The 21,518-nt window shown below is 44.2% G+C and overlaps 1 protein-coding gene across 5 annotated transcripts; it reads left to right on the top strand.

Annotated features, from left to right (window-relative positions):
- Window positions 1–2,444: 2,444 nt before the first annotated feature.
- Window positions 2,445–21,163, top strand: LOC122464486. 5 transcript variants are annotated; one of them, XM_043539717.1, is made up of 3 exons: window positions 2,445–2,910; window positions 3,180–3,372; window positions 20,131–21,163. In XM_043539717.1, exons 1-3 carry the CDS (start codon window positions 2,842–2,844, stop codon window positions 20,223–20,225), a joined length of 357 nt encoding a protein of 118 aa, XP_043395652.1. In that variant the 5' UTR covers window positions 2,445–2,841; the 3' UTR covers window positions 20,226–21,163. The 5 variants fall into 5 exon arrangements, 2 of the variants coding, with proteins under 2 accessions (XP_043395652.1, XP_043395651.1); XM_043539716.1 differs by lacking the exon at window positions 20,131–21,163 and adding an exon at window positions 6,953–8,782; XR_006288569.1 differs by lacking the exon at window positions 2,445–2,910 and adding an exon at window positions 16,999–17,092 and having other exon boundaries at window positions 2,930–3,372; window positions 20,059–21,163.
- The last annotated feature ends 355 nt before the right edge of the window (window positions 21,164–21,518 follow it).

The raw sequence follows: 21,518 nt of genomic DNA, 5'->3' as shown, positions 1-21,518 counted from the left end.
TCATCAAGGCAGGGGCTGCATCTTCTTTTCTGCTTCTACAGTGCCTAGCATATTGGGGCACTATGGGAAACCACATGCACACTTTCCCATTCACTCTTGCAGATGACACTAAACTGGGAGGAGTGGTAGATACGCTGGAAGGTAGGGATAGGATACAGAGGGACCTAGACAAATTAGAGGATTGGGCCAAGAGAAATCTGATGAGGTTCAACAAGGACAAGTGCAGAGTCCTGCACTTAGGACGGAAGAATCCCATGTGCTGCTACAGACTAGGGACTGAGCGGCTACGCAGCAGTTCTGCAGAAAAGGACCTAGGGGTTACAGTGGACGAGAAGCTGGATATGCGTCAACAGTATGCCCATGTTGCCAAGAAGGCCAATGGCATTTTGGGCTGTATAAGTAGGAGCATTGCCAGCAGATCGAGGGACGTGATCATTCCCCTCTATTCTGCATTGGTGCGGCCTCATCTGGAGTACTGTGTCCAGTTTTGGGCCCCACACTACAAGAAGGATGTGGAAAAATTGGAAAGAGTCCAGAGAAGGGCAACAAAAATGATTAGGGGGCTGGAGCACATGACTTATGAGGAGAAGGTGAGGGAACTGGGATTATTTAGTCTGCAGAAGAGAAGAATGAGGAGGGATTTGATAGCTGCTTTCAACTAGCTGAAAGGGGGTTCCAAAGAGGATGGATCTAGACTGTTCTCAGTGGTAGCGGATGACAGAACGAGGAGTAATGGTCTCAAGTTGCAGTGGGGGAGGTTTAGGTTGGATATTAGGAAAAACTTTTTCACTAGGAGGACGGTGAAGCACTGGAATGGGTTACCTAGGGAGGTGGTGGAATCTCCTTTCTTCGAGGTTTTTAAGGTCAGGCTTGACAAAGCCCTGGGTGAGATGATTTAGTTGGGGATTGGTCCTGCTTTGAGCAGGGGGTTGGACTAGATGACCTCCTGAGGTCCCTTCCAACCCTGATATTCTATGATTCTAGGAGGATGTGAAGAGAACAATGCTCCAGTTTATGTAGTAGCGTCTTGAACTTGAACAAATGTATTAGATCAATGTAAAATTATATAATAAAACATCTTTTTCCATAGAGAAATGAGGAAGCACAAAGGTGATTTAAAGCCACATTTGTGCGTCCCCGCCCCTTGAGTTCCGGCACTAAGTGTAAGCTGGGGAATGGTCCTGCTATTGTGGGGAACTTTCCTGGCTTATACACTACCCTGGTGAAGTGGGCTAGCAAAAGGATCGGAGTCCTTGCTCCCACTTCCTTTACCCAGAGGCCTGCCTGACCTCAAGGGCTCCCCTTCCACTCTCCTGTGCAGCAGAGTCCTCATAACCCAAACGAGGCTGGGCCCAGGATTCCTGGGGGGCTCGACCCCCAAACTTGTCGTGGTCACTTAGGATAAGTGACACCAGGGGCTAGGGTTTCTCTGCTTTCTCTGCACTGGATGCTTCTCTGACCCACTGATCCTTACATATAGTTCAAAGCAAATACAATTTATTAAATAGCAATCAATTGAAAAACATAAGGAAAAAATGGGAAAGGTTAAAGGAAAACACGTCACCCTGCTCTGTGGCACGGGGACGTCACAACCAGAGTCTCTGGAATGGAAGGGAAGTTCAGTCTGTTTCTCACAAGTCCCGGCCTCCTTCTCAGGCCCTGACTGTGTTGCAGGGATGCTGCAGGTCAGACGCTTGCTCGGGCGGTGGCCACGTGCTCTCAGGCTCTAGATGGCAGGACCCTTCTTCCCAGCATTGCCCCCGCCTCATCGGGGTTACGATCCCCGTCCAAGTCTGACCTGCCAGGAGTTTTGGCTAGGGGCGTCTCCCTACACTTGGCCCACTGCCCGGGGTCCCCCTCGCTCTCCCCAGCTGCTCACTGCATCTGGCTCCAGCTCCACTCTGCCTCAGCACGGCTGCTGCTGCTCTGCCTCCAGCTCCCTGGGCTGCTTCTCTGGCCCTCTAGCTCTGGTTGCTGCAGTTCTCCTCCCAGCACAGGTCTGCTCTGTGGGTTGCTTCTGTGACTCTGCTCCCAGCACTGACCTGCTTCCTGGGCTGCTTTTCTGACCCCTCTGGCTCTGGCACGGCTCTGCTCCCCAGCTCAGCTTGGGCCCCTGCTTTCTCCTTAGCTCGGCCCCACTCCATCTGACCCAGGCAATTCCAGCTCACAGGGAGGATGGGACCCCGCCTGGCCTCCTGACTCCCTGATTAGCCTGCCTGCCCTGTCAATCAGGCTGACCTGGAACACTGGCCTCTCCCCATTGTTCCTGGGGGCTGTTAGTCTCAGGGTCCTGATTTCCCATTGACCCTTCCCCATTCTTTTGGTACTGGGAGCTAGCCAACCAAAACACCCCCACTGAGTTTCAGTAAGGCGACAACAGTCCCCTTACATAAGCCTAACTCACCTGGAACAAAAATTCAGATTCAGGTGCACTGTCTCTTTAAGAACGAAGCAGCCTTTTTTTTTTTTTTTGCTGTGCCTTCTGTAAGACCTGACTCTTCGATCTAACCAACCATGTGATTCACCCTTACTGGCCATCCCCTTCCTGATCTCCATGGACTGCCAGCAGCCCTAGAGAGCAGCCTAGCGGATTGTATGCTGCTGGTGTTAATTGCTCACTCAATAATCCAGCTGCAGTGCTAGCTCCTTTCCTGCCCAGCTGCTCCTGGCTGGAGTAGCTGTGGATGGATTATCTCATTCTTCTGGCTCATCCTAGCCCTGAGCTGCCGGAGAGCACTAAGCAGCCCCTTTATCCTTTCCTAAAACGAAGGGAGGGTTGCAGGGAGATTGACCTTTTAGTCACCCCTGTCTCACTGGCAGGACTTAAGGTGAATCATTAAAATGCCCAGAAAGCACCGTTCCAAGCTTCGGGTTCCCTTAGCATTGCAGCCTTCAACTCCTTTCTTCCCAGTAAGTTCAGCTGCTGGAGGAAATTTGTTACCTTTGCTATGATTGAATGGGGCCTCTCATGCAGCTTCTGGAGCAAGGTCTCCACCCTCACGTGGGAGAGGTAGCCCTCATAAAGGGCTTACTGCTGCCACAGCCAGTATTGCTCCTGCTCTGTGTGCCCAGGCTGGGCCTCAGCCAAATGCTGAGGTGGTTCCAAATCCTGAGGCTGCCCCTGTGGCCACAGTGTGGCATCACATGAGCTTTCCAAAAAGTTGTTTCCCTCTGATCAGGGGAGTGAGGCACCAGGAGGTCAGATCAAGCAGGTCCCCAGACCCCGGCTAGCAGTGGAGGAGCCAGAGGCAGTGATGGAGGATTCAGAGAGGAATGCAGACAACCAACTGCCCTCTGCAGAGGAGGAAGCAGAGCCAGGGCCTTCTAAGAGGCCCACCACCAAGAGGAAGGTGGCAGTACCGCCAGGTGATGGTAGGTTGGGTTTTTGTCCTAGTGAGGTGGTCATATGCCTGCTGGCAGTCTATAAGGAAGGAAGTTGGGGACTGAGGTTTCTGGGGCTCTTTCCTGGGTAGGGTTATCCTCTTGTTCTGCCAACTTCTTCCCCTGACCTTCCCCCCTGCACCGAGTGTTGTGGGGTGGGGAGATGGTATGGGCTATATAAAGTTTGCTGCCTTGTAGGGGGTACTGTACAAGCCCATCTGCAGGATCACAGGTGAAGGCTGAAGTTCCTAGTTCCTTGTTCGTGAATCAGAATTCAAATCTTTCCCAATTTCACCTATATAAAAGGGATTGACTTGAGTTATATAATTACAGTCATGGTTTTAAGAATACTCTTTTCTGAGACCCTAGCAAAGTTCCCATCCCACACTATGTATGAGACCCTTAATTTGAACTAGTAATTGGAGTTTGAGGATGTGTAAATGACACATTCCTGTTTGGGTCACCCCAAGTTACACTACACTCCCCTTTCTGTGGCTGTTAGTTCTGAAGAGCTCGGGATGCACCACTCCACCTTTATTTCTGCACGAAATGCTGCTCCATGTCACCCTCCTTACTTCCCTGCATCCCCATCACATCACACCATGGCATAGGAATATGTTTAGGAAAATGTATTTTTAAACATAACAAATGCTGTTATAATTCATAGAATCATAGAACTGGAAGGGACCTCGAAAGGTCATCTAGTCCAGTCCCCTGCACTTGTGGCAAGACTAATTATCTAGACCAGTGGTCCCCAGTCTTTCTGTGGGAATAGCATATTCCTATTCCCAGAAGACTGTGGCGGGTGCCAGACACCCCGCCGCCAAAATGCTGCCGAGAAGCGGCAGTGGCAAGAAGCGTCACCGCTGAAATGCCGCCGAGAAACGGCAATGCATTTCGGCGGCGCGGTGTCCTGCAGGCGCACACAATTGACCCGGCGGGCGTCATTGCACCTGCGGACCGCATTGGGGATCCCTGATTTAGACCATTCCTGACAGGTGTTTGTCTAACCTGCTCTTAAAAGTGTCCAATGATGGAGATTCCACAACCTCCATTGGCAATTTATTCCAGTGCTTAACCACTCTGACAGTTAGGAAGTTTTTCGTAATATCCAACCTAAACCTCCCTTGCTGCAATTTAAGCCCATTGCTTCTTGTCCTATCCTCAGAGGTTAAGAAAAACAATTTTTCTTCCTCCTCCTTGTAACAACCTTTTACATATTTGAAAAATGTTATCATGTTCCCTATCAGTCTTCTCTTTTCCAGACTAAACAAACCCAATTTTTTCAATCTTCCCTCATAGGTCATGTTTTCTAGACCTTTAATCATTTTTGTTGCTCTTCTCTGGACTCTCTCCCATTTGTCCACATCCTTCCTGAAATGTGGCTCCCAGAACTGGACGCAATACTCCAGTTGAGGCCTAATCACCTTGGAGTAGAGCGGAATAATTACTTCTTGTGTCTTGCTTACAACACTCCTGCTAATACGTCCCAGAATAATGTTTGCTTTTTTTTGTAACAGCGTTACACTGTTGATTCATATTTAGCTTGTGGTCCACTATGACCCCCCGATCCCTTTCCTCAGTACTCCTTCCTAAGCAGTCATTTCCCATTTTATATGTGTGCAACTGATTGCTCCCTCCTAAATGGAGTACTTTGCATTTCTCCTTATCGACTTTCATTCTATTTACTTCAGACCATTTCTCCAATTTGTCCAGATCATTTTGAATGTTAATCCTATCCTCCGAAGCACTTGCAATTCAGTCTCAGTTTCCTGGTTGAAATATGTGCAAATGTAAAACTTGTGTCATGGGACTTTTAAAACAACTTTTGCCCTTGAGTAGGAAACTGGAAACCCATTGCAGCCTCTCTGAGAGGGATCACAAGAGGCAGCCACTGAGGTAGGGGAGTTATCATTGGCAGTGACAGTACAGGAAAGGGTTGGATGTCATCCCGTCCAGCAGGTGCACAAGACCTGTTAGGTTTGCATCTGTCCAGTGCTATTTAAGAAAAGATATGGAAGGAAGTGTGTATTGATTCCCCCACCCCCAAGTTTAAGGGTTCTCCCCCCATTGAACCCCAGGGTTGCTGTGTGGGAAGAGACTGCAGGAAGCCTCCCATCCCCATGCTTCATCTCTAGCAGGTAGTCAGCCTTTTGAGAGCACAAGAGCAACATAGGCACAAGGCAACTGACGTACTGTATGACCTACTGAAATATGCACATGTTTTACATAGCATGGCTCAGCTATGTGGAGGACTTTAGATACAGGTGGTGGTAATGCTGCTTAAACTATGGGAGATTCTCACCACATCACTATGCTACATATGACACCCATTCAGCCAGCCTTCCAGCAGCGTCCTGGCACCAGCAGTGCAGAGTCTGCTGGGGAGGACAGACTGAATTGCTGGGCATTCTGAAGGGTCCGTGCACAGATCAATGAAGGCTCCCAGTTCAAAGGTCAGCACAGGAGCAACAACTGCCAACAAGGAAAGAACTCCGGGGGGAGGAAAGAAATGCAGAGAAAGATAGTTGAATTGCAAAGTGAGAATTCTGAAATAAATAAATTAAATAAATATGAGACCCTGCAGCCCCCGCCTGTGGGGCTGCTGAACTCAAGTGTGAAATGAAGCATTGAGGCTGGCTCAGGATGGTTTGGGGTTAATTTTTATTCCCTTCATACTTTCATGCCTCTGCTCTTCCACCTCCAGCCCCAGTCAAAACCCGCAAGCACTTTAAAGCTGCAAGGAAAGCTCCTGTAACATGTGTGATATGGCTGGGGTCAGGGAATAGCAGAAATCTCTTGAGTCTGTTCTCACTAGACTTCCAGCTCTAATTCTAGGCCAGGGGTGGCCAACCTGTGGCTCTGGAGCCACATGCGGCTCTTCAGAAGTTAATATATGGCTCCTTGTATAGGCACCGACTCTAGGGCTGGAGCTATAGGTGCCAACTTTCCAAAGTGGCGGGGGGTGCTCGCTGCTCAACCCCTGGCTCTGCCACAGGCCCTGCCCCCACTCTATCCATTTCCACCCCCTCCCTTGAGCCTACCGGGCCCTCGCTTCCCACCTCCACAGAGTCTCCTGCATGCCACAAAACAGCTGATCAGGAGTTGAGGGGGAGGCACTGACTGGCGGGGCTGCCGTTAGGCGGGAGGCACTGGGAGTGTGGCAGAGCTGCTGGGGGGCTGCTGACATATTACTGTGGCTCTTTGGCAATGTACATTGGTAAATTCTGGCTCTTTCTCTGGCTCAGGTTGGTCACCCCTGTTCTAAGCCAATCATTTCAAATCAACTGATCTCTGTATTGTTATGAGAGAGGCAAGAAGGATTGCCTAGTGGGTAGGGTAAGAGACTGAGATTCAGGAAACCTGAGTTTTCTGGCTCAGCCACAGATTTCCTGTGTGACTCTGGGAAAGCTACTTTACTGTCTCAAAGGGCTGAGAAGAGAATAAAATTCATCAATTATTCTGTGATGCTCAGATACTGTGGAGATAAGGGCCATACACTGAGAAACAAATTTGCTTTTAAAGAAAAAAAAAAAAAGTATGGGTTATGCATCTGACTCTGTGTCTTTAGTTTGCAGATTTAGAAACAAATTGTATCCTGTGCTGGAATTGCCAAGTTACACCACAGTTACTCTCTCAGACAATAGTGACGAAGACTTTGAGGGACCCTCTAGGACTTCTTTGTCTGTTGAGACTGGAAATGTTGTGAAAATGCGGGCAGATTCTACCAATTTTTCACCACTACTTAAAGCCAGATGTGGAGCCAGGGGCAGTACTAGGCCATCCCCATCTACAAAAGAAGACCACATCCCCTTACAGCTCACACTTGGTTGGAAAGGGGCAAAAGTCTCAGATCAGGAGGAGAGTTCAAGCCCCTTGGAGAGAAAGGAATGTCTTCCCCAGGACATAGATTGTGACAGCAATATCCCAGATACCAGGGCTACCAGCTTCTTGGCATCTGTTGCCAGTGAGTGGATTCCAAGTGGGCTTGCACTGGAGTATTTACTGACTCCATTAAATACTCTAAAGAAATATTCCTGTCAGAATTTCAATCAGCAGGTGGAAAACTATTTTAAGAGGGTATAAGAGTCCTGAGAGACTCAATGAAACCAAACCTGTTAGAAATGCAAACTCCAGTTTGTGTATTTACAATCTGTAACAAAACACACTTCTGTTTATAGTAGAGCCAGAATGGTTCAGAGAACTTCAAGCTGGTAAATATCAAGTATAAAATTTACTCTTGGACTGGCAAGCAGATCTAGTAACAGGAAACAATAGGCTTGCTTTATTCTTGAGAGGTTGAATGTTCGTAGTACTGATATTGCATTAAAAATTGGAGAAAGGGGGTTTCAGTCCAATTTGGGGTGACTATAATTCCTTTTGAAAGCCTAGAGATGTACTAAGATAGGACTCATACAGAAAAATATGAGAAAATTTGTCATAGAAGCCAGTGGTTTCTAATACCCACTACTTGTTAGATCAGCTAAACTCAAAACCTGTTTACATATCAGTAATTCTCTTTGCTGGCTGCTGATTTTGGTTTTTGGATCCAGGTTTCTAAGTTCTATTCCCAATGTTACAGATATTTGGCTAGCTCACAATGATCTCTTTATATATGCAGCCACAGATTGTTACATGCACAACATGAGACAGCTAGAGCACCTTGTGTACTTAATCCCTTCAACAGTATTAAAAAAGCTCCAGGCACCGGTAAAAACTGCAGTGCAATTGAGAGTGTTCACGTAGCCTTTTTTTCAAAATCCTTTTTTCACTTCCCTCATCCTGTTTTTGCGACATTGTGTGTGGTAGAATGCAAATCAAAATGTGAATGCCTCAGACTGGAACATTTCCTTTACTTAGCCATTAGCAAACCATTTTTTTAAAAAAAGGGATTAAGATTCCTGGATTTTGGATTCAGATACAGCCCAGCCTGATCATGTGAACACAATTTCTGAAAACAAATTCCTGGAGAGCAGGATCTTCAGGAGACAGACTAATCATCTTTTCTATTGCTCTTGGTAATCGGAAATGCCTCTTGTTGGCATGATGTCAGGCACTCTCTAGCCTATTTTGGCTATGTCCTCTTGGTGAAGCTAAATAAATGAGCTATTACCAGTGGAACAGATTTTCAGTTTCCAAGATAATATTGGAGATACAAGGTGGAGTTTGGAAATAAAAAGTGTGTGTGGGGGGGAAAGCTTAGTCTTTTGAAGTAAATTTTGCTTAGTGCTGGATTTCCCTCTGGCCCTAAAGCTAGAGAATTATGTGTATTCCTATACTGTTACCATTGACTACCTGGTTTGAGTAGCACCTGTTGTAAACTTCCATTTGTTTAATGTTTTCACATGTTTGTGTTACATTATTTGACAAGTTACATAAAAAGTTAATAATCTTTACAAGCAAATGAAGTAGTTTTGCAGCTTCATTTCTTAGAAGAATATTTTGGTCCTGCTCCTATTATTATTATTATTTATTATTTTATTTATTTCTGTAGTGCCTAGGAGTTTCAATCAGGGTCAAGGCTCCACTGTTTTAGGCACCCAACAGACAGAAAAAGAGACAAACTACGCCCCAAAGAGCTTATATTTCCAGTTATTTGTTTTGTTTAGAGGCCTTTGCGCAATGACTGAACACTAATGCCCTGATGCAGTAAGTGCTTAAGCACATGCTTAACTCTGAGCACCAGAATAGGCTCCTTGACCTAAATTGAACAACTTGTGCTTAAAATAAAACATGTACTTAAGTACCTTACTGAATCAGGGCTTTAGCCTCTAGTCCTGCAGAGATTTATACACGTGCTGAACTGAGTAGTTGTACTGAAGTCTGTGGGACTACTCATAGTGTGTTAAGCTCAGCACATATGTAAGCCTTTGCTGGATTGCTGCCTTAGTGAGACTGTATGGAGTCTTCAAGCTGAGGTCGTTATATATGCTAAATGGGTCGAATCACTGTCACTTTGACCGGTTTATTTTTCAGGAATGGTGAACGCTATTGGCTCCTAGTTTTGTCTCCTTGTTTCAAACTACTTCTACTTCTTTCCAGTGGTTCTTTCTAGCTGAGCATTCATAAAAAGCACAAGAGCAAGGGATTCATTGGCATATTCATAAACACAGTGGATAACTCTACTACTGCTTCCCTTATGCTAACGTGGACTTTCTCTTGTGAGTCCCTGCTGCGTAGCAATCCCTAACACCAAGTGGTTGTTGGTTTGTTTTTTGTTTTTGTGGTAGTAGGATTCCTCTTTCTGTCCCTTTTTGGTGTCCTCTTTACCCTTCCTTCCCAGCATTTCTGTACTCCCCATACCCTTTTTTCTGCTTTCCTCCAATGTCTCTGCTGTCCTCTCTCACTGTTTCACCATCAGAAGGGAAAGTGTTGCTTGGAGAAGGAAGAGGACCTCAAGTTACTTCTCCTCTCCAGCCACGGGCTTAAGTGTCTGGATAGGTCAGCAGGGCCAATTAGCTGCGGTTAACTTTCACTTGACAGTCCCTTTTCCCCAGAAATGGTGGTGGGAGACATTTTATTCTGGAGCAAACCACAAAACTGGACTCCCCAGAATACACTTCAGTTTGTGTGCGCATATACCATACACAAAGAGTGCTGGTAAATTAAGGGCAGTGGTTCCAATTGAATTTATGCCTATTTATGACATAGTGCCCTGGCTGGTCATGCGTACCAATCCAGCCTTGGGCTAGTGCAGGGTTGTAATAGCAACTTCTGCAGTCAATGAATACGGTCTCCAGCCCTTCAGCAGGGGACAGCCCTTGGAACTTTTTTCCATGTTATGTGACTGAGGTTTGCAAAAAGGACCATTCTCCTCTGAGCACTCTACAGTGCTGCCAACTCACATATTAGAAGTTTTACTGGCCCTGGCTCATGGAGTGAGAATCCCAACTTTTCTTTGGCTCCTCCAGCTTCCCTTCCCAGGGAATTGTTCTGAGCAGTAGCCAGAGCAGTTTTGGAATCTGCAGCTCTTCTCCTGCGAGGGCCGTGATTGGCTGAAGCACAAAGAAGGGGTGAAGAGGAGGACCCCACTCAGCCTGTTCTCCTTATGCCCAGGATTCTCCCTTCTGGGGAACACAGGAAATAGGAGTAGCACTGAGATTGTTCTATAGACCCTGCAGCAACTTTAGGGCTTAATCTCATAGGGTGCTGGGCACTCCTGTGATGTGCCGAGTGCCTTCAATTGCATCCAGAGGTGAGGCTGCTCATTTTGCTCTACGAGAGACTGCTGAATTGGAATTAATTTGCAAACTGGACACCATTATATTAGGCTTGAATAGACTGGGAGTGGATGTGTCATTACACAAAGTAAAACTATTTCCCCATGTTTATTCCCCCCCCCCCCCCCCCCCCCCCCCCCCCCCCCCCCGTTCCTCCCATGTTCTTGTCAACTGCTGGAAATGGCCCACCTTGATTATCACTACAAAAGGTTTTTTTTCTCTCCTGCTGGTAATAGCTCACCTTACCTGATCACTCTGGTTACAGTGTGTAGGGTAACACCCATTGTTTCATGTTCTCTGTGTATATACAAGCTCCCCCCTGTATTTTCCACTGAATGCATCCGATGAAGTGAGCTGTAGCTCACGAAAGCTTATGCTCAGATACATTTGTTAGTCTCTAAGGTGCCACAAGTCCTCCTGTTCTTTTTGCTCTGTTTTCTACCATCACTGATACTGCTGTTGCATGTTGTAGTAGACCAGGCTTAGGTTTTTCACCCCTATGTCTGAAGGTCTGGTCTGAAATCTTGCTCTCAGTGGGGTTTCATCGCACTCTCTCTCCTTTATGTATTTATAAAGCCCCCATCATCCCGGTATTATGAAACAGTGCTGAATATGCCGGAGCCCAGTCTACACTAGTGCTTACACCAGTGCGAGCTGTTTTGTGTGGAAAATAGCTACAAAATGTTGTAGCATAGTTAAAGCCATATTGAGTCACCACCTAGGTTCTACCTGGCCTAAGCATTCAGGTCAATAACTGCGGAATGGGGGACAAAGAAAGAAGCAACATGTGGGCCTGTGTTTGGAGGAGCAATGGGAAACAGGACAGTATGTGTTAGGCAGTATTACATTTTAAAGATATTTTCAGCCCATCTCTACTAAAAAGCAACAGAGAGCCTCAAAAGCTTTGTTTTGGATGTTTCTCTGAACATTGACCAAATGATCCCAGCTCCTCTGTTAGGTAAAAATGGATTCTTCAAAACAGAATCTCTTCCGTGGGCGTTCTAGAGCTTTCCTCTTTTGATCAGACTGAGGATTCCATGGAGAACAGCCTCCCTTACACTATCCCAGCAGTTCTGTTTCTCGTCCTGCCGTAGCTGAGATATGCAGAGGTATGTCTGTGGTTTATTTTATTTATTTTTTAAATGAGGATAGGGAGAAGAAGAGAGTAAGCCCAAGCGAATGAAACTCTCAGATGTTAGCAGAGCCATCCCTTGGGTATGGTGAATTGGGGCAACCGCTCCGGGCCCCGTGCTTTGGAGGGTCCCGCGCTTCAGTGTGCATGTGTTGTGTGGGGGGTGCTAGGCTGGTCCTGGGGGGAGGCTGCCTGGAGGGCCAGGCTGGCCCGGAGGATGGGGTTAAGGGTTCGGGGGGCCAGGGTGGCTTGGGGGGTTAGCGGGGCGCCTGGCCCCCACTCACTGGCGAGAAACGTGTGTTGTATTTCTTTTTCTTGCTCGGCATTGTGGGGCTCGGGCTCAGTCTCCAGCAGCAGCAGCGACCCCAGTCCTCCCTGCTCCGCCCCACCCCCCGGCTCCCGGCGTCACCTGCCACTGCACCGGTCACCAGTGTCCTAGCACCGCCGGAACATGGCAGCGCCAGGCTGACCCATTCCATTGTCCTTCTGCCCCGGACCCCTCCCTTTTCTGGGACCCCCCAGCACAGGGAGCCCCCCCCAACACAGGTGCCACCCTGTGACTCTCCGTCATCCCTTGCCCCCCAGCACGGCTGTCCCCTCTCCACACCAGATTTCATCTGTATAAAAAATGTTAAGGGGGGCCCATACAGGCTGATTTGTCCCGGGCCTCGCACCCGCCCTTGGGGTGGCCCTGGATGTTAGATTGCAATCTGCTTAGGAGAGGGGCTGTCTCTTTTTGCTCTGATTGTAGAGTGCCTAGCACCAAGGGGCCCTGATCCCCGCTTGGGGCCCTAAGGCACCACAGCAACACAAATGATAAGTAATATTCAGATCCAGAATTGTGTTTGGGCCCATCTCTACAGTCACTGGATTATTTTCCCAGCTCAGAAAAAGGTATGGCTCAACCTTTTAGGGAAAGGTTCAAGGAAGTTTTATCCAAACCAGTTTGTTCATCCCTACTAAAAGCAAATGTGAAGAGCCTGTGGCAAAGTGACAGTTGAAGTGCTACAAAAAGCACTGTACTCTCTTCTCCCCAAAATAATTCTATTGTTCTTACAAATCTGCAGCATTCCAGCTGTGAGATGACAAGAGCCCTGACAACTGCGAAAGCCGAATAATAACAGAAATGTTCTTGTTCTCTGAATTATCTTACACAGCTAAATTTAATACTTTTTTTTTTTGTTTTGTTTTTTTCATTCTGGCAGACGTTTAAGTTGCAAATTAGAAAGGTATTGCATTAGCCTTCAAGCCTTGCAAATGCTGTCAAAGGCTGACTGTAATGATGTGACTTTGATATCAAACAGAGTATTGCTTATGTACAGCGGCACTTACAAACATGTGCATACTTGTAAGTCTTGGCCTTTGTGCAGCTATGCAGCCAGCAGGTCATTAACGTACAGTACAAACAGGATAGAACCCGGTGGAACTCGGAATAGAAGTGGCTGAAAGGAAGAGTCAGAGTTTCCAATAACCACTTTCAGTTGGCAGAATGGTGATTGGAACCATGTGACCGTTTCAGGCAATGGACCACAGGCAGCCAATTTATTACATATGGCAATATGATTAATGGTATCAAATGCTTAAAAAAAAATTTCAAGAATATTACAGCAGCCAATTGCACGGAGTCCAAGGCAGTGCAAATCTGTTCCATGAATTTAAAGTCAGGCAGATGAGGTTAAATGAAAGAGGGACAGAAGCCAAGACAATGATTACAAAGGAAGTTGTTTCAAAAAGCTGAATGTTTTAAATGTGTTCATGAGCAACAGTCTCCTTTCTTTTCAGTGTTGCAGCCCTAATGAATACAGTCTGGAGCAAGTTTCTGAAACTAAGCTGCCTTTTACTCTGTTCAAACCCTGTTCTGCATCACAAAGAGCAGCGAATGGCTTCCAACAAAGCCTCCAGGCCCAGAGCAAGCAGCAGGTTTAAGGGATAGAGGAGAGTAGAACTGGTCGGGGTTTTTCATCTGGAAAAATGTCGGTTTGTCAAAACCAAAGCGTTTCACTGGAATGTACCAGTTCTGAAAAAGCTTTCATAGGTCCAGGATGGCGAGCGAGCGAGCGAGAGGGAAAAGGAGAAGGGAAAAAAAAAAAGTCAATAGCTCAGCAGTTATGGATGCGGGAGACCCAAGTTCAAGTCTCTGCTGTGCCTATTTCCCAATCAGCCCTAGAATGAAGCATCATTTATGCAGGCTGTTTCTTTCCTTACAGCTAGCCCTATAATAACAACACCTCCAGCCCATCCATGCACACTCACATTCATATTCATGTGCCAACAATTACATTAATACAGTGTTAAAACTGTACAGCTAAAACTCAAACATTCAGGAAATGCAAAAATTAAGGTTCCAACAATACTATTAACTTGCATTGGATGACTTGAAATTTTTACGTGCATTTAGTGCACTGAGCTCCATTATTAGCCTGGAAAATGTTAGCGAATACTACCTCTGTGCAATGCTACAAATTACCATAGCTGTTGGAATCGATAATTTAGAGGTCGTTAAACATCTCGTTTTGAATTTATTTTGCTTGTCCATATATATGCTATATCCATATTATTTTTGATGTTGTTTACACTTCATTATTATTAATTACACAGTAGCACTTAGAAGCACCAGAGATCAGGGCCCCATTGTACAGACACATAGTAAGAGATGGTCCCTCCTCTAAAGAGCTACAAGCCAAATAGACAAGACAGACGAATAGTGGGAAGTATTATTCTTCTCATTGAAATCAATCAGTTAGGCACCTAACTACCTTTGAGGATCTGGGGCTAAGTGACTTGCCCAAGATCATACAAGATGACTCTGGCAGAGCTGGAAACTGAGTCCACATCTCAAGTCTCAACTTTGTCTTTCTTCTCATTTCTTCAAGGAAAATTGTGATGGAGACGGTGTGGGTTTCCTGCCACTGCTATTGTTAAACTAGAATCTGTTTTCTCTAAACTGGGTAATAGCACATTTATGTACATTAGGCCAAATCCTGAAGCTCCTGTTGAAGTCAATGGGAATTGCAGCTGCTCATCATCCACTGAAGACAACAGAAAGGATGCCAATTAAGTTCAGGGTCCTTTGGATCAAGCCCTAAAATAATAAAATCTGCAATACTTTGCATGCACATAGCTTTATCCTAGTTCTGTTAAGGCAGGGGCTTTTGCAGGGAAACTCTTGCCTTGAACAAGACATTTACAAACTCCCTCGTGCAAACTGTTTGAGCAGCAGCCTCTGTTACAGGTCCAGGTTGGGCAGGAGACTCTTCAGTGACAGCAAGAAGGAACAGGTCTTATTTAGGCCATGCTTCTAAATAAAATAGCAGGTGCCTAGAAATTACTTTTCTGATTGCTTCATTTTTAAAATCTCTCTCTTGCCAAACCAACCACAAAACTAGATTGCCACAGCCCTTATTGATCCATGCAAGGAAGTAAAAGGGAATAAGTTCCTTTTTGCACCCTTTCTTGGCCTGGCCAGACTGCAGCTCTAGCCATGGTGGAGAGAGCAGAGAAAGTCACTTGATACTCCTTGCTATGAGAAAATGGGTTATAGGGAAGGTGCTGCGAGGTGGAAAGTAGGAGGAGTCCTGGCTCTACTCTCCTGTTCCTATTTTGATGGCTAGTATAGCTGGTCTGGCACACAAGGGGAGCAAGCTGCTCCACGAAGAGGGTAAGCTAACTTCTCCTCAAAGGAAGGGGGACTCTGAGTCACAATCATTCTCTGCTCTGCTTGGGTGGTGCAGATGCTAAAACTGGCTGAAAGAAGTTTGATGAAACAGTTTTCCATCAAAATGCAGTTTTATCAAAATTGAAACATTCTTCTGCAGGAAAAGGCCAAAGGGTTTGTTTCATTTTGTTAGTGTCAACAGGCAGATGTGGAGTTTTATATTATTTTAACTTACATGAATATTTTAATAAGTCAAAATGAAACATTTTGTTGGCCCCATATTAAAAATAATTCCGCTTTTCATTCTGATTCAGAACATTCTCCCCTCCCCCCAAACCCATGAGTTTCCCACAGAATGGAAATTCCAGTTCCTGAACAGTTCTAACAGCTACATGCTGCCCCTTCCTCAGCACAGCTTGTAAAGTAACAATCAGCCCAAAGGTGCTAGTCATCAACAAGCATGATGGACATCATTTTCAAACTTGGGTGCCAACTGTTAGGCATCTAAATAAAAATGGCCATATTTTCAGAGGTGCAAGGCTTCCATTGACTTCAAATATGGAGTACTCAAGTTGGATCAAAACTTGTTCTCTTTTATTTATAGAAAGGTAAAATTCAATGCACATATTTTGAGCACCGCAGTACTATTGACACTGGTGAAGGCTGCTTGTTAATACCGGAGACTCCTCTGATAGAATGTTGTAATGCACTGAAGATGCAGAACTGGTTGTCATAAGTAGAGATGTTTTTATATGTATCAGTCTGCATACTTCCATTGACTTTCAGCACTTCTGATTAAGTACAATGGCACACCTTATATGTGTAAGTATTTTTTAACAGTACATAGCAACCTCTGTTCAAATGACCACAAAACTCTTGGCTAAGAATAATGTCGGCTGCGCTGGATGACCCTCAGATAGACAGAAAGGGAGAAACAAAATGTAGCACAAAGACAGAACAAAACAGAAGAGCTGGCTTGGAACTCTGATCCTTAAGCACTCTTCGTATGTTATAGTAACAAAGAGTGAGACTTGTGAGGATCACGGCCCTACTGTTGTACTCCAAAATTCCAGCAATAATTTCTACTGAACCCTACAGCATGTGGAGTCCCTTTGCTTTTCAGGTCATACAAGTGATATATGGAGTACAGACTCTAGGGAAAAAATTGACTTTTAAAGAACTCCAGTGCATCAGCCCTTCCAAGAATATGACTGATATATCGCCTGTGTAAAATGATCATGTTTTACACAAAAGGGTCTTTGTTACACATTGATTAGCAACATGTGAGCCTGTTTAGGGAACAAAACTTTTTTTTTTTAAAATAGAAGAAAAAACACGACACAGGGGTTGCTAACACTAATGACTTACCTCAGCCTACCGCCTTCAGTCCAGTAGCTAAGCATGTGAGTTTCCAGTACTGTATTACTCTCTTCTCCAGCAATTTAATGTCTGTGTTTGCATAGCGTGCTCCTGGCTGTGTGCGCTCACTCACTGCCAAAGGGTTAACAAAAAGATGGAGACCACAAATATATTAAGATAACGGGAAGGATTTGATTTCAGTTCTCAAGGACCCGGATGTGCAGAGTTAAGGGTTCTCACTTAATTTTTAGCTCACCATTGACTTCAGGCGGCTTTGGAGCAGGCAGTATGTATCTAGAAAAACGGTGTCAGTTAATCATCAGCCCACTCAGACCTAAAGCTGTGGTAGGAAAAGAAAAAAAAAATCAGATTTTTTCTATTTTTCTTCAATTTTTTTTTTGTTAAATGAAAAAAAAAACCCACCTACATGACTGGTTGAAAAACTGAAAAAGCATTTTTCATTATTATTAGTTAAATATTTCCTGGTTTGGACAATATTTAATTTTGACACATTTTATGATAAGTTGCAGTATTGAAGGCAGCAAAATACACCTAGTAGTGCATCTCAGATTCAGTGTTTTAAGCAACATCTTTTAAAAAAATTCTGTTCAGGTTCTTGGTAACTAAACAATATCCATTGAGGAACCAAATATTTTGCTAAACAGATTCTCAAAGGAAGCTACATGGGATTCACATATTTGAGGCACACTTAATTCTCGCAGTGTCTTTTAAAGAAAGTTATTACTTGTACTGTCTAATGCCACAGTTGATTCTGTTGCCTTCTATAAGGCGTTTGGTTTGTATCACACAACATTTTGATTAAAAAATTAGAACAATATAAAATTAACATGGCACACATCAAATGGATTAAAAACTGGTTAATTGTTAGATCTCAAAATGTCATTGTAAACAGAACTGTCATTAAGGCGGCATGTTTCCAGTGGAGTCCCGCAGGGATCAGTTCTTGGCCCTACATTATTTAACATTTTTATCAATGAGCTGGAAGAAATAATAAAATCATTACTGATTTGCAGATGACACAAACATTGGGGGACTGGTAAATAATGAAGAGGACAAGTCACTGATTCAGAGCAATCTGGATTGCTTGGTACATTGAGTGCAAGTAAACACGGTGTGTTTTAATACAGCTAAATGTAAATGTATACCTCTAGGAACTAAGAACATAGGCCATACTCTCAGGATGAGGGACTCTTATCCTGAGAAGCAGCGACTCTGAAAAAGATTTGGGGGTCATGGTGGATAATCTGCTGAATGTGAGCTCTCAATGTGACGCTACAGCCAAAAAAAAAAAAATAGCTAATACAATCCTGGGATGCATAAACTGGGAATCTCAAGTAGGAAAGGTTATTTTTTTTGTATTTGGCATTGGTGTGACCACGGCTAGGCTGCTGTATCCAAACCACCACTAGACTGCTGTATCTGTTGCCCAAAAGTCAGAAGGATGTTGATAAAATGGAGAGGGTTCAGAGAATAGCCATGAGAACGATTAAAGGATTAGAAAACATGGCTCATAGCGAATGATCTCCTTGAGTCTATCTATTTAGCATAACAAAGAGACAGTTAAGGAGTGACTTGATTATAGTCTATTATTAGCTATCTAGGGAACAAATATTCAGTAATGGGCTCTTCAGTCTAGCAGAGAAAGGTATAACGTGATCCAATGGCTGGAAGTTGAAGGTAGACAAATTCAGACTGGAAATAAGGTGTAAATTTTTACCAGTGAGAGTAATTAAACACTGGAACAACTTATCAAGGGTCATGGTAGATTCTCTATCACTGACAGTTTTTAAATCAAGAGTGGCTGGTTTTTGTTAAAATATGCTCTAGAATTATTTTATGGAAGGTCTATAGCCTGCGTTATACAGTTAGACTAGATGATCACAATGGTCCCTTCTGGCCTTGGAATCTATGAATATGAATTCCAAACAAATTTTAAAAGACAAGGGGTAAAATTTCAAAGGGAACTGAGGCACTCAAGTCCCATTTTCAATGACTTTCCAGTGATTTTCAGTGAAACATACTCCCCTAAGTCACTTAGGTGCTTTTGAAAATTTAACATAAGATTCATGACCCAACAAGTTTAGATTGTCTGTAAAGTTTAGACCGAAGGCAAAGCAATCTGATGGCCACATATGGAGAGCTGTGACTAGGACAGCAGAAAAGAAGAGGGGGGCACAGCCCCAGAGAGAATAAGCAGCAGAAACTGGTGGAAAATTGAATTTCATATTAGTTTTAAAATTTTAATTTAACATATGAGGAAATGAATTACATAAGAATGGAAAATTAGTTGGTAGACCTGGCAGAATAAATAGTTTTTAAAGGTTTGAGATTTGAACAGACAGATGGCTTAATGTTTAAATGTGGATCCAACCTCAAAAATACGTGAGTACCCACTGTGTCACTAACAATAGTTAGGTGAACAGCTAACTGAATTGCATGTGTAAATGCTGGTCTGCTTCTTGCACACACAAGATTATCTCAATATGAGCAGCCATAGCACTGAATACCTGGGTTCTGAAAGTTTAAGTAAAACCCTATAAAAGATTCCGTAATGGAAATTGTTTGTTTTACAGTAGAAGGTTTTTAATTTACAAACATATTATCACAGCAAATGACTTTATCATTAACAAGGGGGAAAGTAAGTAATGAGACAATGTATACAAGATGAAAAATTTCATACCGTGGCAAGTTGCCTAGGAAATTCTTTCATGAATGCTCTTTGTGTGATATTTCTATAGTTTAATAGATTCTAGCTGTTCTTTCTAATAAGTCTGAGTTTCAGGGTGAGATGTTATTTCTCTTTTGAAAGTAATATAATCACTGGTACTAGCACAAAATTTCTGATGTGTTTTTGTGCATCTTTAACACTTCTTTGGATGAAAGTGAAACTCATATTATTTAGACAAGTTCAAAGAACCATGTTCCTTGTTCAATGGTGCTTCTTGCTAGAAGTCCTCATGAAAAACTAGCCAATCTAAAGGCACATCAAAGTATACTAAATAATTTATGTTTGAAGAAGGGATGGGTCAGAAAGCCTTAGAAATATTAGTGTCTTTGCTCAAAGGTGTATTTCAAATGTCCAAGGTCAATTTGAGTACTTGTCTACCCAGGACCCATATTTATAACATAACTGGATGTCCAAAGTGAGAAGTTGAGATGCTTGTGGGAAGCAGTGGTAAGGTGGGGACAGTTTAGGTAAGTGTTAAGAAGGTTAGTGCAATAACAAACAATAATAATAAGGCAGGTGTTTTGACTGGGTTCCATCTTTACTTTTTAGCCTGTTTTCACAGGGCTGTAGATTCACCGAACAACTGAGATCATATGATTTTTCAGTGCTCCCTTCATTCCCTCTGCTTTCCAAGGGGGAGAATCCTGCACCAGACCTGGAGACTCAGCTCAGGAGGAGTTTCACCCCTACTCAGCACTTCAGCCAACTGCAGCCCTCGTGAAGTTCTGAGGGAGGGAAGGGAGCAGTGAGCCCTGCTTTCTACATGGCTGCTACAGCTGCTGCGCGGAGTGATACTATACCTGCTCCTCTCTGGTCAGCGTTTGCCAATCTCCAGTAACAATTAAACTCATATTGACACAAGGAAAGAAGGGAGGGTGGGAGTTAACTTAAACCAGCTCCTGATCCCTTCCCTCCATATCCTCTGAAGTCCATTACTTTTACCCCGGATGTTTCTGTGTCCCCTTCACCATAGCGCTAGCCCTTGTATATGCCAAGCTGGGCCCTTCACTTCTGGAATCAGCTCACCCTATTAGTTTTTCCTTTGAACACATACCTAAGAGTGCCTTTCCCCATCTGTTGGCATATCATACCTGGCTATCTGCTTATTTTCCTATATGGCCCTCCTCACCATAGTGCATGAGTACTACCCCCCAACTTGCCACCTATCACTTAATACACAGCCACAACCACACATACACAAGTCTCAGCAGTGACAGATATCCCAATTCAACTGCCTTCTACCAGCTGTTGAAGGCTCCCCAGGAAGAAGCACCCTCATCTATCTCCAAAATGACAAAGATCTATTAGCTGTGCCCTCACCTCAGAAACACAGACCTTTTCCTTACACCCCAGCAGCCAAATTTCTTGCTTCCTTTCTTCTCGTGTACCCTGCTATTTGTAGATGTGTCCCTAAGGCCTCCAACCATCTTACTTTGCACATTCTAAGGCCGGCCTGCCTCACTTTAACATATGGTTGCCTCTGATATATTAGAGACGTTGGTTTCCAGCTGAAGAGTATTCATAACCTGCAGGAGTGTCTGCATTTATTTTTTGTTTCAGCAAATTTTATCCAGGTCCTAGGTCATTATTAGCCAAATCACAAAACTGGGAGTTCATTCTGTATAGTAGCTCATCACCTTATGATTTTATCCATTCATTTGAACTTATTTTCAGCTGTTCATGGCAATACATCAGACCTTGATAAGTATGAAAAAAACAAACCATCAAGCCCCCCTACTATTATGAGCACTCATTAAGAAACAAAACACTGTCTCTGATAAACTGTGCCAGGGCTTTTAAGGAATAGATGATTACCTGCTTCAACACCATTAAAGCTAGCAGTAAAAAAAAATAAAAAAAAAAATTCACCCCTCCCCCTAGAACAAACACATCTAATTACATAGCAGATGAACAGGTGCACCTTGAGAGAAAGTATTAAAAAAACAGAGCTATAGTCACATTCCTCAGGAGGGGCGGGTTTTGTGGTCTAAGGAACAAGTCTGAAATACTTAGATTCAGTTC

The sequence above is a fragment of the Chelonia mydas genome, chromosome 2 (genome assembly GCF_015237465.2).
Source record: "Chelonia mydas isolate rCheMyd1 chromosome 2, rCheMyd1.pri.v2, whole genome shotgun sequence".
Classification (NCBI taxonomy): Eukaryota; Metazoa; Chordata; order Testudines; family Cheloniidae; genus Chelonia; species Chelonia mydas.
This window is presented reverse-complemented; position numbering and strand designations above follow the sequence as displayed.

What these genes read in the sequence shown, in the direction of transcription:
- LOC122464486 (XM_043539716.1), top strand. Translation starts at nt 2,842, where the DNA reads ATGCCCAGAAAGCACCGTTCCAAGCTTCGGGTTCCCTTAGCATTGCAG. An exon ending in CTTCAACTCCTTTCTTCCCA is followed by an intron (nt 2,911 to 3,179) that starts GTAAGTTCAGCT and finishes CCCTCTGATCAG; the next exon opens with GGGAGTGAGGCACCAGGAGG. An exon ending in GGCAGTACCGCCAGGTGATG is followed by an intron (nt 3,373 to 6,952) that starts GTAGGTTGGGTT and finishes CTGTGTCTTTAG; the next exon opens with TTTGCAGATTTAGAAACAAA.